This window comes from Lampetra planeri, chromosome 1 (genome assembly GCF_965212315.1).
Source record: "Lampetra planeri chromosome 1, kcLamPlan1.2.h2, whole genome shotgun sequence".
NCBI classification, from domain to species: domain Eukaryota; kingdom Metazoa; phylum Chordata; class Hyperoartia; order Petromyzontiformes; family Petromyzontidae; genus Lampetra; species Lampetra planeri.
In genome coordinates this window covers 29,719,099-29,733,844 of record NC_136107.1, presented here as the reverse complement: position 1 = coordinate 29,733,844, position 14,746 = coordinate 29,719,099, and the positions used below count along the sequence as shown (strand labels likewise).

The window sequence follows — 14,746 nt, the reverse complement described above, 5'->3', positions numbered from 1 at the left end:
TGCAATGTTTGGCCACTAACATTTACAATTGTATGGTTGTTGTTTTTTAGCAGAGGGAAGAAACGGGAGAACCCGGAGGAAGCCCGTGGGGAACATGGGGGGGGAGGATATACAAACTCTGCACGGAAAGGCGCCCGAGTTGCTGAACATATTGACCCCTTGCGCAGGCACCTCTCCATTGGATGTCGGTCTGGTTTTGACTGGAGTTCAAGATTATTCCCCTCACCTACAACAGGACTCTCATTGATGCTGCTCCCTCACATGTACAATACAGGACCTTCCCCCCGTCCAAGCGTTCCAACAAGAGTACTTCGGTGTTCCGAGTCTGCATACGAGGACGACGATGGTGGGTGACCTGGCCGTCTCCTCGTGTGGCCCCCAGGATGTGTGATTCACTTCCACTGGACGCTCCCTCCACTGACTCCCCACCTCACTTTATTCAAATCGTGCGCTAAGACGCCACTTAATTTTTAAGGGCTTTTTTAATATGTATTGAATAATTTAATTTGGGATAGGATCTGACTGCTGTGATCCTGCGTGTGTGTCTGTGTGTATATTGTAAGCGGTAGTGTAGCGGTTATCGGGCTGTCCTACAAACACCGAGTTCCATTCCCGATTTTATAAACCGGTCCTGGGCCTCCCCTAGGTCGACTCAGCCTTAAATGAGTACCTGGTGCGGTGTGTAAACATCGCCACGAGGGAGACAAAGGCAGCTGGGCGTTGTGCTGGCCATCCACCCTCTCGTGTGCCCTGCTAGCCTTCATAGGTGCCACTCACTAACACCACTTGCCTCTCGAGTCTGTTAAAGGCTATACGGGCGATCTTTGTCTTTTTAATTTTGTACAGTGCCCTGTGATATCCGAGTGAAAGGTGCTTTCGAAGTGTCAATTATTACATGCTTGTCGCTGTGATGCACGAGTGTTACCACTGCATCACCCCATCACCCTTGTAATGTGACCATTGTGCGCATTCCTCCCCCACCTCGTGACGTTGTTCTGCCGCCTCCTCCCCTCGTCCAGATTGTCGCAGCTCGTTGCGGCTTCGGGTATGTGTCCGTATTCCAGAAACGAGTTGTAGACAGCCGACGCGATGATGGCGACGCCGTCCCTCACGCGCAGCAAGAAGTCGTAATCCCACACGTCGAAGGAGACAGACAGCAGGCCCACGGGGAACTTCTTGGGAACTTCATCTTCGACTCCGTAGCTGAGGCCCGGAGCAACCCACACGGTGCCAGGTGCGGTGAGGCCCACACGCTCCGCGATGCCGAATAGGTGCATGGCCTCCAGGCGAGAGCAGTACAGGAGATTCACCTTGGTGGTGACCTTGGGAGAGTCGGGGGGGGGCGGCACACGCACGCGTGGGGAAAATAAGTTACAGCCGGCAGCCACAGATAGCTCTTCACACGACGCTGGCCTCATTTCTAACAAACAAATTTAAAAAAACTTTCCGTAAAAAAACACAGGAGGAGGAACTGACGCTGAATGCAAAGTGGAAAAATCAACGGCTCGCTCTTCCCCCTCTCTCTCTCTCCTGCGTGCAGACTGCAGTCGCCAACTACTGACCACGAATTGCTTAACTTCGCACTCCTGCAAATACAAACTGGAAGGTCGTATCGGAATATCAACCATCTCTCGGGAGATGGTTCAATCCAGACCCTGGCGTCTGCCGTATATTTGGATTTTGCATGTTCTCCTCGTTGTCATGTGGATTTTTCTCCAGGTCCTGCAGTTTTTCCCCCAACATTTCGAATAAACATGTGCCGAAGAGTATTTGGCTGCTATACATTTCCACAAAAGCCACTTCGTTGAGCTATTAATTGTGATAGCCAGGTCGCTTCTGAAAAAGAGCTATACAAGTTCAGCGGCCCTTACCTGGTAAAATATAACATAGTCATAGTCTAATGTGGGTAGAGCGCACATCAACACAAGGGGCTCCCACTCTCTCCAGCAAAGTTTCATTAAGGCAGTCGTGTAGGTGTAGGGGTGTTACGGAGGGGCTGTTATAGAATGGGATCAGATGGGAAAGAAACACAGTGGGCGTGGCTATGTCGGTGCACGGGAAGGTGCTCCCAGCGACGTCCGCATCGGGCAGCCTGGGGGGCTGACTCGGAGCTGGGATCCCCTGGGGCCCCACCCCTCAGCGGGGGTTTTGGTATAAAAGGGGATGAGCCGGAGGGCTCAGGGAGAAATGTTGAAGCTAACCAGTGAAGGCTGAAGATCGTCGTAGATAGAGCCCTGGACTCCCCTGGATCGCCGCCCTTATCAGGGCCGAACAGGATCGAGCCAGCGGCGTGGTCCCGAGAGCCAGAGCCGGTGCTCTTGTAAGAGCTGGTCTGGGACTCCGGGTACCATGAGCCCGACTTACCAGTGTCGGGCTAGCTAGCCTCCCCTAGCCCGTTAGTGGAGGACTTAGAGGTAGGCTAGGCGTAGCTAGAGAGTGTATCCCCAGTTAGACGGGTGAGGGGGCCGATACCCCCTCCAGTGTTGTATGTCAGTGTTGTGCTGTACCGACACGGAATAAATACGTGTGCCTCCAACCCCCGGCGTCCAGTCTCCTGGAACACTATTACATCTGGTGTCAGAAGTGATCGACCACGAACATGGACACGCGACGGACAGCTCGTGCCAGGGTACCGGGGACGGAGGACACCGCTGCAGAAGTTGAGCCCGAGATGGCTGAAGGCGACGCCGAGCAGCCGGGGCCGGATCCATCCACACAGCAGCGTCTGGATGGAGGGGAGCCGTCAGCAGATGGACTGCGGCAGGCTCACGCGAGACTGGCGGAGCTGCTTTACGCTGCTACCGCCACGCTTGACCAAATTACGCGGCTGGGGGCTGGTGGACCGCCACGGAGCGACGACAGCCGACGAGCAGCACGGGTTCCCGCCATTTCGACGGAGCCGGATTTGGAATCTCCCGCCATCGCCGCAGCAGCTGCTGAGGGCGTGGCCGGGCTGAGCCTCGCGTTCGACGTCGGGCGTACAGTGGCTGCTACGTCATCAACAGCGGCCAGCGCGTCACCAGTGGTGCGACCGGCGATGCCACTCGTCGTTCGTGCCGAAGCCGAGCCGAGTGACGGGAGCGACGGGGGGCGACCTTCCACTGCGGCCGCTGCGTTGCACCAACGTCTACCTCCCCTCAAGGAGTTTGTGGGCGAGGATGGTGACTGGGGCGGCTTTCAGCAGCGCTTCCTCGCACACCAGGAGATGGCGCAGTGGACCGATGCCGAGGCTCTCCGCGCGCTGCCAGCGCTGCTCGACAGCGATGCCCTCGCCACTCTCACCTCGGCGCCGAAAGCCAAGCGCGCCACGCTGCAGATGGCGCTTCAGCTGCTGGCTGCAGTCTACGAACCACCGTCTGACTGCAGGCAGCTATTCTACGATCGTCAGCGGGGTGCCAAGGAGTCGCCCCTGGCGTATCGCACGGCTCTCTTGGCACTGGCAAGAACGGCTTTCCCGCGAATGGATGACGAAGGAGTGGACGCCATGGTGACGGAGAAGATCCTCTTGCTGGCTGACCAATTGGACATCGTCGTCGTGGCGCAGGACGACGCTGAGATGTCTTCCCTCCGGGCCGCACGACAAGTCCACGCCAACTTACTCTCACAGCGACGAAAGGCCAGCAAGGCGGCGACCGGCTGTGCTGTGGCTGCAGCCACCCTCCCGGCGGAGGAAATTTGCGCCGTCGACCGTCAGCTGGAGTGGAGAGCGGGAGTACGGCCGGCTCGGGATGGACCGAGCCGCCTCGACCAGCCAACTTCATCGGCAGCGCTCCCGCGCTGCTACAATTGCGGCCTCCGGTGTCATGTCGCCTCGGGATGCCGCTCTCCTCGGCAGCGCGGGGCGACGCCTCGACAGGACGCGGCGCCTCCTCCCAAGCTCCAACAACATAACCCGGTGAGTCGCGGCACCCCTCATGTTTGGCCCACACACACACCCGTCACACACTCACGCACCGCAACGAACGGGGGGCCGAAATTGCACACCGTCGCGCCAACACGTACCACTGTGGGGACTAATATCCAACCCAGCCAGTGGTCCGTGTTGGCCCATCGCGTTGTGGCCGCGTCGTCGGGGTCGTCAACCGTTGTGGGGCACATTGATGGGGTTGAGGTGCGCATCCTGGTCGATACGGGAGCATCGGCGACCATTATTTCGGAATTTATTTACAACATTCTTCCTGTTCAGAGCCGTCCTTTGCTGCCCGTTGATGTACCGTTCTATGCTGCTAACGGGGGCTCACTGGGCATCATTGGACAAATTCGAGCGCAAATTTGTATCAGAGATATCAAATTATCTGGCCCAATTTTTGTCTCCTCCTCGCTGGCGGTTCCGTGCCTGCTGGGGACGGACTTCCTGGGCAAAATGCCGATCCGTATCTTAATCGACCAGGGCTGTATTGAGCTCCCGTCGGGCCGACGTATGGCATTTCTGCCGTCTCCCTCTGCGGGTCGGACGGCGTTCGCGACGGTACCGGCGCTCGTTGACAGAACGGTACGCGTACCACCGGGGGCCCAGATGCTGGTGCTCTTAAACTACGTCGGCCTTTCGCTAAAGGGATTGGGGACCAGGGGGTTCTGCTGGGCCCTTCTAGGGTCGGGGTTAGCGGACCTCATTTAATTCCGGCCCAGACCATCGTTAAGGGGGACGGGGACCCTTTCATCGCGGTCCTCAATGTGGGGTCGCGGACGGTGGTGCTTCCACAGGGGACCGTGCTTGCTCACGCAAAGCCGGTGCCCTGTGAGGAACCCGTCGTAAATCACGTGAGCGCTGCCCCTCTGCCGCGACCACATACGGAGAGTGATGAGGGGTGGCTCGAGGCGCTTTGTGTGGGATCGACGGACCTGTCGGACTTAGAGCGTCAAAAGCTTAAAACACTGCTGCGTGAATTTTCCGACGTTTTCAGTCGGAACAAATACGATCTGGGCTGTACTCATCTGCTGCGTCACCATATTGATACGGGTGACAGCGCGCCAATACGCCAGAATCCTTTTCGGTTAAGTCCCGCCGAAAAGGACCATGTCAAATCGGCCGTTGATGACATGTTAGCCGCCGACATCATTTCTCCTTCCACCAGTCCTTGGGGAGCGCCGATTGTCTTAGTTAAAAAACATGACGGCTCATTGCGGTTTTGCGTAGATGTTCGGCGCCTCAACAAAATTTCTGTTGCCGACGCATACCCACTCCCACGGATAGACGAATCGCTTGACGCCTTGGCGGGGGCGCGATTCTTCTCCACATTGGATTTGCTTTCGGGATTCTGGCAGCTTCCTCTGGACGATGATTCGAAACCCAAAACTGCATTCCGTACACCGCACGGCCTGTTCCAATTCAACCGGTTGCCGATGGGACTCCACTCAGCGCCGGAAACTTTCCAGCGATTGATGGAATTGGTTTTGGCTGGGTTACAATGGGACTCGTGCTTGATTTATTTGGATGACGTTATCGTCTTTAGCAAAACATTCGACGAACATCTACAGAGGTTGCGGGCGGTTTTCCTCAAAATGCGGGCTGCTAATTTGAAATTTAAACCCCAAAAATGTCATTTGTTACGCGAATCTGTGCGTTATTTGGGACATATCGTCGGACGCTCAGGTATTGCTACTGATCCCGCCAAAACGCAGTGTGTCAGCTCCTGGCCGACTCCCACCTCTGTGGGAGAGGTCAGGAGTTTCGTTGGATTCGCGTCGTATTACCGACGGTTTGTCGCGGATTTTGCAAAGCCCCTACACGCTTTGACATCGAAGGGGGTCCGGTTCCACTGGGGACAGGAGGAGGAGGCTGCCTTCCGATCCCTCCGGGACGCGCTGGTAAAGGCTCCTCCCTTGGGTTACCCTGATTTTTCAAAACCCTTTTTGCTCAACATGGACGCGAGCAACACGGGTATTGGGGGCGTGCTTTCGCAGGTGGTTGACGGCGTGGAATGGGTAGTCGCGTACGGTAGTCGGGTGTTGTCTCCAGCGGAGCAAAGATATTGTGTCACCCATCGGGAACTGTTGGATTTGTTAACTTCATCCAACAGTATCACCCATATCTGTACGGTCGGCATTTCACCGTCTGCACAGATCATGCGGCACTACAGTACGCCCTGCGAGTTCAACAACCATCGGGACAATTGTCTCGATGGTTGGAGATTCTCCAGGACTTCGATTTCGAAACTACGTACCGTAAGGGCGTTCGCCACACCAATGCGGACGCTCTGTCACGGATGCCAACCACCTCCGAATGCGCATGCCTCCTGGGGTCGGGACGTTGCAGGCCTCCGAGTGAGATATCCGTTCCGGTCCTGGCGGCCGCCGCTGACGCAACGTCGATGACGGATTCGATTGCACAACAGGGAAAAGATTCCCTGTTGGGGTTGCCTGTTGCTGAATGGGGGCGCCTCCAGATGGAGGATACCTCCCTCCTCGCGTTGCGTCGTCACGTCGGAAGTGCTGGGCGGGGGAGGGGTGATGTCGACTCATGGGAGATGGTCCAGGGTCTGTTAATGCATTGGGACGGGATATCCCATCGACACCGGCTGGTGGTCCCTTCTGTTTTGCGGGGTAAGGTGGTGTGGGCCGCTCATGAGCGCCTCCTCCACCTGGGGACTCAAAAGACCCTCGCCATGCTCCAGCTAGATTTTTCTTGGCCGGGCATGACAAGGGATGTCGGGGATCTGTTGGGGTCATGTCCTCGGTGTGCGCAACGTAAACCACCAGCACAGGAGTCTAACCCGCCTTTGCAATCCATCAAAGTTTCCAGGGTCAACGAGCTTGTCGCGCTTGATATCCTGGGCCCATTCCCCGCTACCCCCAGGGGCAACAGATACCTGTTGACCGGGGTGGAATATTTTACGCGCTGGCCTATGGCCTGGCCCCTTGCCAACCAGTCGGCAGCAGCCATCGCGGAGGCCTTTGTCCAGGGATACGTCCTGGACAAAGGTGCTCCGGAGCGGCTGCTGACCGACCAGGGCAAAAAATTTTCTGGTAAACTTCTCCAAGAGGTCTGTGAGCTCCTGGGCACGAAAAAAATTCGTACCTCCCCATATCATCCGCAAACTGACGGGATGGTGGAGCGTCTGCATCGAACCATCACGTCAATGCTGTCCCAACAGGTCTCGGACTCACAGACCGATTGGGACCTTCAAATTCAAGGGGTCTTGGCAGCATATAGAATGGCTACCCATGCGGAAACGGGATTTTCCCCCTTCTTCTTGATGTACGGCCGCGAACCTGACCCGCCTGTTCAGACCCAGCTGCAGATCTCCGCCCCGCGGGGTAAAACTAAATTGGCCGACCATGTTAAATTCAATATTGCTAAATTAACAGAGGCACGGGAGGCTGCTATGCAAAATTCCGACCTCCGCCAGAAGGCTAACGAGAGGCTCAGGCTGGGTCGGGCGCACGTGCTGCAGTGGAAACCGGGTGACAAGGCATGGTTACACTGTCCACAGATACCACTTGCAACCTCCTCTAAACTGGTGCGGCCGTGGTGGGGCCCTGTGGAGGTGGTTCAGGTTTTGCGGCCTCAGTGTGTACGCATCAAATGGGGGAAGCGGCGGTGGTTTGTGCACCCCTCCAGATTGAAACCGTTCGTTGCGGCCCGAGTTCCCACTTCACACACGCATAGCCAGACATGTGGGGGGTCCGCCGACTCACAGGGTCCGTCTCCGCTGCTCTCACCTAACGTGCTGCCGGCTGTCCCGCCCCCAGGTGCACCGGGAGTGACGGGCTCACGCCCGACAACCCCTCCTGGGGATGCCGAGGGTCACGCGGCAACGGAAAGTGACTCACTCGGACACGGACGGTTGCCACCCAACAGTCCGCCATCCGGGGTTGCCCCGTGTGACGGGCCTGCTGCAAGAACGCGCGCGAAAACGCGCAGACTTTTGTGATGTCCGGATGATTGTACATATGTTGTGTTCACTGTGTGTTGTGTGTGTGGTGTGTTTTCCTACAAATTGGATTGTATATATGTTGTGTCCATTGTGTGTTGTGTGTGTGGTGTGTTTTCCTGCAGATTGTATATAGGGTGCTCTTACGGAATTCGTATTTATTCGGGGGGGGTGCGTCGGGTTATTTCTCTTCTTGCCTGTTGTGGTTCTTGTTGGTGTTCTTGTTGTTGTTATTGTTGAAAAAAATTGTGAGGCACACGCGGGTTCAAGGGGTAAATACACTTTTATTGTTGTTTGTTGCAGCCGGAACGGCTGCGAGCTGTACAGGGGGGGGGTGATGTAGGGGTGTTACGGAGGGGCTGTTATAGAATGGGATCAGATGGGAAAGAAACACAGTGGGCGTGGCTATGTCGGTGCACGGGAAGGTGCTCCCAGCGACGTCCGCATCGGGCAGCCTGGGGGGCTGACTCGGAGCTGGGATCCCCCGGGGCCCCACCCCTCAGCGGGGGTTTTGGTATAAAAGGGGATGAGCCGGAGGGCTCAGGGAGAAATGTTGAAGCTAACCAGTGAAGGCTGAAGATCGTCGTAGATAGAGCCCTGGACTCCCCTGGATCGCCGCCCTTATCAGGGCCGAACAGGATCGAGCCAGCGGCGTGGTCCCGAGAGCCAGAGCCGGTGCTCTTGTAATAGCTGGTCTGGGACTCCGAGTACCGTGAGCCCGACTTACCAGTGTCGGGCTAGCTAGCCTCCCCTAGCCCGTTAGTGGAGGACCTAGAGGTAGGCTAGGCGTAGCTAGAGAGTGTATCCCCAGTTAGACGGGTGAGGGGGCCGATACCCCCTCCAGTGTTGTATGTCAGTGTTGTGCTGTACCGACACGGAATAAATACGTGTGCCTCCAACCCCCGGCGTCCAGTCTCCTGGAACACTATTACATAGGCATGGGATGTGGCATTACAGCACACCTGCTTGTTGTCCGTCTAAACTGTCATCCAAGCACGTACGCCTTCTAATGAGTCGGCGATATGTTGGAGGAAATCTGCTAGTTCCCTACATTTGGAGAACACAGTGATCCGTTTTAATGTCGACTCAAGCAATTTACTGTGTTGTCTTCAGAACTTTATGTTCGCGGCTGAATTGATTTAACATTTCTTTCACCCGAGGAACCGAATTCGGAAATACATCATTTATGAATCTGTACCCTGCTATGGATTAGCCTTCCCAGACATCCTAAGCCAAAGTTGGAGAGGTCATTGAAGCTCCATTTAACGATGCAAATCCAGGGAATCCTAGTGCAGCAGTTGGTTACTACATACGAGCATTTCACAAATGAAAGAGAGTGTGATAATAATATCTCCCTCTCAAATTATCTGTAATTCTCTCAAACCAATTTAAACAAAAAATGTAAAACCGATCATAATTGAACACAAATCTGTTGCACAAATACATTCATATTCAAGCATAGATAATGCTTGAGCCCAAACAAATCATTTCACTTGTCGGGACCATCTGAAGTGACTTCACTTTAAGTGGTTTCACTTTCTCTTTGTGGCCAATACCAGTGAATTATTGTGATAACCAATTGAAATGAGTGCGAGGTTATCGAGTAATTTAACGCTCATGATCCGCGTATATAATGGGTACTTCTAGAAAGATGTGCTAGCTTAGGTGGTACCGATTTGTACTCTGGCCCAAGGATTACGAGAATCTACAAAAGGAGATTCCCACCTGACCTCCCGCACCTCCGATTAGCACAGTTTGATACGTACAGTGCGAAAGAAGTTCATTGTACGCACATACATACATACGTACCTTCTTTAGCAAGGTTTCAATCTTGGCCTCATCGTCGCCCTTCATGTCGACCGTGATGATCGCTTGGATGTCCCAGCCCACGAAGCTGTTGTCGATGATGCTGCGCAGGCTGCTCACAAAGTCCACGTGCCCCGGGCGGAGGCTCGTGACGATGCTGAACTGATTCCAGTCGTACTCCTCCATGAGCTTCATGATGACACGCGCCTGCTGATGCAACGATGCTCCGAACTGCATGAACAGCGACCCTTTCTCCTGCAGCACAGCACGGTTGTGGGGGGGCTCCTGTTAGGGACCCTTTTTTAATGAGCGCAGCCTCCGTGAGATATATAGACACACATAGGGTGGCCCAAAAAAGTCGGAACAATTTGAGGTTATCTCTACTCGGTTCTACTCCTTTCTTTATGACTGCTGATTGTTGGTGTTTCGTTTTTTTGCCACCTTCCTCCTTACCTCCGATCAGCATGGTTGGCTCCATACGATGCAAAATAAGTTCAACATCATTCCACACATTTCATTTAAAATGTAGGCTTTGGCAACCAAAATTATTCATTTTGGTTAGATCACGTGAATTGAATATTAATTGAAATGTATAATGCGTATTCCATCCTAGGATCCCAATGCGTTGTTAAACCCGCCACCACCCAACACAGCCAATTAGTAAGGTTTGTCCAATTCGTTGAACTAGTAACGAATTGGCATCTGAACTCGTAACGAATTGGAATGTTTTGTTTACGTGGCAAATGTTACTAATTGGCTGTGTTGAGTGGTGCCAGGTTTAACGACACACTTATATTTACGAAATCTAACCCTAAAACCTCGATTACGGATATTTAATTTATTTTAATGCTGGCATTAAAACAAATTAATTGTTCGTTCTTTAGGTTAATATTTTATCTATTACCATTATTAATATATTTGTTGTCTGTCAAATGACATTTGAAATTGGAAAAAATGTCAAAATTGGAGAATCATATTGATGTTCAGAGATAACAATAAAAAGTCCGAAATTCATCAAGCATTCCTGTAAATGGAGGTAAAGTTTGAACATTTGTTAAAATAAATAAAATAACCCTATGTGATTTGTTAAAACAAATATAATAACCCTAATATGGCCTGACGTTTTGGCCACTGCACAAATGTTGCACGGGTAATTGCGGACAGGGTGCGTTTTTGCGCTGAACCAGACACACATTCATTGCAAATGTGGGAAGTGGACCAATGTTTTATGAGCCTGTCTGTCATTCCTCCAAGCAAGTGGCAAAATGACAGAGAAAATAACGACACCGAGTGATCCAAATAAGAGGCATAATTGTGGACTTTTGGGATTCAGTGTGTGCATTTAAGGCCTGTGTGAGATAGGTGTGTAGCTCAGAAGCCAGAGTGCTGAGCTGGTATGGCCGAGATCCTGGTATTCAATTCTTAGGTTCAAATATCCTGCAATTTAATTGGGTTGTCAAGTGTAGCAACTTTAGGTTATTAGTCCAGTCACCAATGACTGCAAACACACAAACAATACGCTAAATGTTGTTCTGTACATGACTTGACAGAAATCCTAGCTCTGAGAATTAAATATATGTGTTTCACTGTCAAGTCACGAGATACACATTATTCTCAGTGGCAGAGCTTGTGGGAAAGTGTTTCTCCGTGCTGTGTTGCACCAGAGGTCACTTGAACATATCTCAGAGGTAGCCACTGTTCGAGCACGAAGGGCTGCATTCCTTAAAAAAAAAAATTTTATTTTACTAGGTAAGGCCGACTAAAATATTTTTCAGAAGTTACCTGGTCACAAATGATAGCCCAATGAAGTGGCTTATCACGTGGAAATTTATCGCAGCCAAATACTATAAACACATGTTTCTACATGTGTAGGGAAAAACCGGAGGACCCGGAGAAAAATCCACATGACCACAGGGAGAGAGAACATGCAAACTTCAAATATAAAGGCATTAGGGTCGAGATCGAACCCACGACCTTCTGTATACCAGGCAAAGTAATTAACATCTTGAGATATCAGAATGGATGCTTATTGACGCAATCGCCACCAATATATATCACACTACATGCGGTATTCAATCATGAGAATATCCAACCTATTCTGTATGGATTTTAAGGAGGAAAAAAATATTGTATGGCTGTGCCAAAGTACCGCGTGACACTTAATCTGCAATATACAACACTCTCTCAGAAACAGCTCGATATCTTGAGAATCGAGAACGTCTGCAAATAGCACAAATGTACAGCACTTCTGTTGTGATAAAAGGGTGACTGGGCAAGAAGAATCCATTAAACTCCAAGTGTAGAAAGACTTCCAGGCAGAGTAGGCTGCGTTTATATTTCTGGGAATATGACACCAAATGCTAATTTCTAAAATAACCATCGAGTCATTCAGTGAACATTCATTTACGTACTATCCTTCACAGCCAAACGTTTTAAAGTTTGTTTTTCTTCAATATTGAACAAAACCTCATTCTACAGAGGTGTAGATGTACAGATATACATCTCTAGCTGTGCAATATGCAGGTTTTCTGAACCTGTCTGGAGTTTAACTTAACGCATAGGGTAGATTTATGCCAATATTCTTATCATTAACTCTCCGGGACCTGACACGATCGTCTTTTTTCAAATATGTCATTAAACGTGCCGATGTATCGACCAAATTCAGAATAATAGAACTCCACACCGGTGGCTATTTAAGGATTTTCATTACCTGAATTTAACATCGATATATGACGATTCTATCTGGATTTTTACTGCAGTAATAGGTCTTAAGCACAAATGCTACTCTTTCAAAGACACGCACACACAAGTTCATAGCCTATTCGAAAATCAAAACAATTCTAAACGTGTACTGTCTTAATTTTCCGGTGTTCATTGTGCATTAAAATTTTTGTTGATTGTAAAAAAAAATCCTTACGAAGTGAAATACAGGTAAAAAAAACATAGCGCAGGGCTTGACTCCAAAAAACACCGGGACTGCACGAATGTTGAACAAGAGCAATCGCCCGAAACATTTCATGGACCAGAGAAAATAATGTACAATCATGGGGAACTTAAGTGCAGGCCAGGATGAATGACTCCCAATACTTTCAGAGCGTCGGGATATTTCATTAAACTATTTATCATTTCCCCACTTCTATCACATTTAATCTTTTGGGCAGGAGGACCAAGTCGGGTAGGTTCATAGCACTGCACAATATACATATATATAACTGATCAACCCAAGCTATTAGTGCCCTTATACTTGCATTGTCTTTGTGCTGTTCATCTTTTGTCATTCTCTGGTCTAACACTGCTGAGACAGAGCCACGACGAAGGCTAATCAGTTTCAAAGACAATGCAAACATTATCAGAGCATGTTTGTTTGCATGTTTTGCCACAAGCATGTGTGGTTAATGCAGACCTGATGCCTTGCAAAAAGGTATATATTTGGTATTTGAGCATCTTAACACCTGTTTTATTGCCAGATAGGGTAAAAACCTATTCTTATTTTTCATCATTTTGGACACTGGCAAAACGGTCCCAAAGATAAAATGTAATACATTACGCCTAATAGAATCAACTAAAAAATAATCGGAGTTACACCCCAGGTTTAATTTAACGATGAGCAAGTGATATGAGGGGTTGCAGAGGGAAATGCCAAACAGGAATATTGGGAAAGATGACGGGGACTGAGAGAATGGCAGTTGTAAGGGAAAGGTTTGTTTGGCAGACAGGACAAGGGAGGCAGTACAGAATCAGAATATTTATTTATACTGGAGGAGGAATACGATTAGCTATAAAGCTCTTTTTCACAGATGCCCAGTCGGGGCACGGGGCAAGAACGTTAGAACAACAAACAATAAAAAAAAACATGATAGGAGTGCAAAATACAAGAAAGGTAAACAAATCACTCAAACACATACAAATACATCTAAACCATCCCCATCCTACCAGGAAAAGCCCACTGACGTATTAACGTATTGTTCAAAAGTGACCTGGCCATAAATGATAGCTCACCAAAGTGGCTTATCATTGGGCCAGTTTTAGCAGCAAAATAATATAAATAGTTGAAACGCATGTTTCTAAATGGACAAATGAATGAGTATAAAGTGAACAACGACACAAGTAGTACTAAAGATGCAGACTATAGACACTACCGGTGCGCAGTGTAAATTACATCAGAATACTGTATCTATACTGGAAGTATCCGATGAGCTATAAAGCTCTTTGCAGATGTCCAGTGGGGGCACGGGGTCATAACGTTACAACAACAAACAATACAAAAGCACGATGGAACTGCAAAGTATAGGAAAGGTAAACAAATCACTTTAAAAAATATATATACATCTAAAATCTTGACTTGAAGCTTTCGTGACTGCAGGATTACATATTCTGGGGTCTTTCGGTAAAGTCACATAGATAGGTTTAAATCCTCAAAACCGCTAAGACACCTATTAGCAACATCAGTAAAGATGAGCGCTTTGAGCTTTCTCAATTATCCTCTCAGACGACAAAGGCAATGCCAGTTATGGACAAAAGCACATACAATAACAAAATTCAGGACCTACTTAATGGTAACTATACCAAAATTCAAAGAGATCCCACCAACCGCCTCGTTACGAAAACCAACAATATAATCACTCTTTGGTTCTTTCGGTAAAGTCACGTATAAAGATAAAATAATAAATTAAATAATAGCATACGCCGTTTCGATTGCAACACAAGCAATCATCATCAGGTATAAATGAAATAGCAACAAAAATCTAACCAGAAAACTATAGACAGACATATAAGCAGACATATATCACAAAGATACGTAGAGAGAGAACACACATAGGCACACAGAGAGAGAATGTCTCTGTGACGAGGCCTTAAATAGAGAGAGGGGGCGGGGGCGGAGAGATGGAGGGGTTAGAGAAAAATTAGCATGTCAATGAGTAGTACGATGCGTGGTAAGGTACGCAAGCTTGAAAATTAGGAGAACGGTAGAGAGACACACTAAATTAAATAACCTAGCAAATTATCGAAATGTAATGTAATGCAACACAGAGAGTCGGTCAACACACAATTAACGCATAGCCTGG

The 14,746-nt window shown here is 49.8% G+C and overlaps 2 protein-coding genes across 2 annotated transcripts in view; one reads left to right on the top strand and one right to left on the bottom strand.

Moving 5' to 3' along the window:
* Positions 1-9,929, bottom strand: part of GRIN2C (glutamate ionotropic receptor NMDA type subunit 2C) — a 194,941-nt gene extending 185,012 nt beyond the window's left edge. The window contains exons 1-2 of the mRNA XM_078598329.1: positions 9,684-9,929; positions 982-1,322 (exon numbers count right to left, since the gene is read on the bottom strand). Coding sequence (XP_078454455.1) covers positions 982-1,322; positions 9,684-9,917 — 575 coding nt within the window. The 5' untranslated portion in view covers positions 9,918-9,929. The remainder of the gene's footprint in view (positions 1-981; positions 1,323-9,683) is intronic.
* Positions 3,038-8,546, top strand: LOC144723067 (uncharacterized). Its single transcript, XM_078601623.1, has 3 exons — positions 3,038-3,286; positions 3,585-3,895; positions 7,693-8,546. The coding sequence occupies exons 1-3, from the start codon at positions 3,038-3,040 to the stop codon at positions 7,766-7,768; spliced, it is 636 nt and encodes a 211-aa protein (XP_078457749.1). The 3' UTR covers positions 7,769-8,546.
* Positions 9,930-14,746: the final 4,817 nt, after the last annotated feature.

What these genes read in the sequence shown, in the direction of transcription:
- LOC144723067 (XM_078601623.1), top strand. Translation starts at nt 3,038, where the DNA reads ATGCCACTCGTCGTTCGTGCCGAAGCCGAGCCGAGTGACGGGAGCGAC. An exon ending in CCCTCGCCACTCTCACCTCG is followed by an intron (nt 3,287 to 3,584) that starts GCGCCGAAAGCC and finishes CCGCACGACAAG; the next exon opens with TCCACGCCAACTTACTCTCA. An exon ending in AGCTCCAACAACATAACCCG is followed by an intron (nt 3,896 to 7,692) that starts GTGAGTCGCGGC and finishes TCCCGCCCCCAG; the next exon opens with GTGCACCGGGAGTGACGGGC.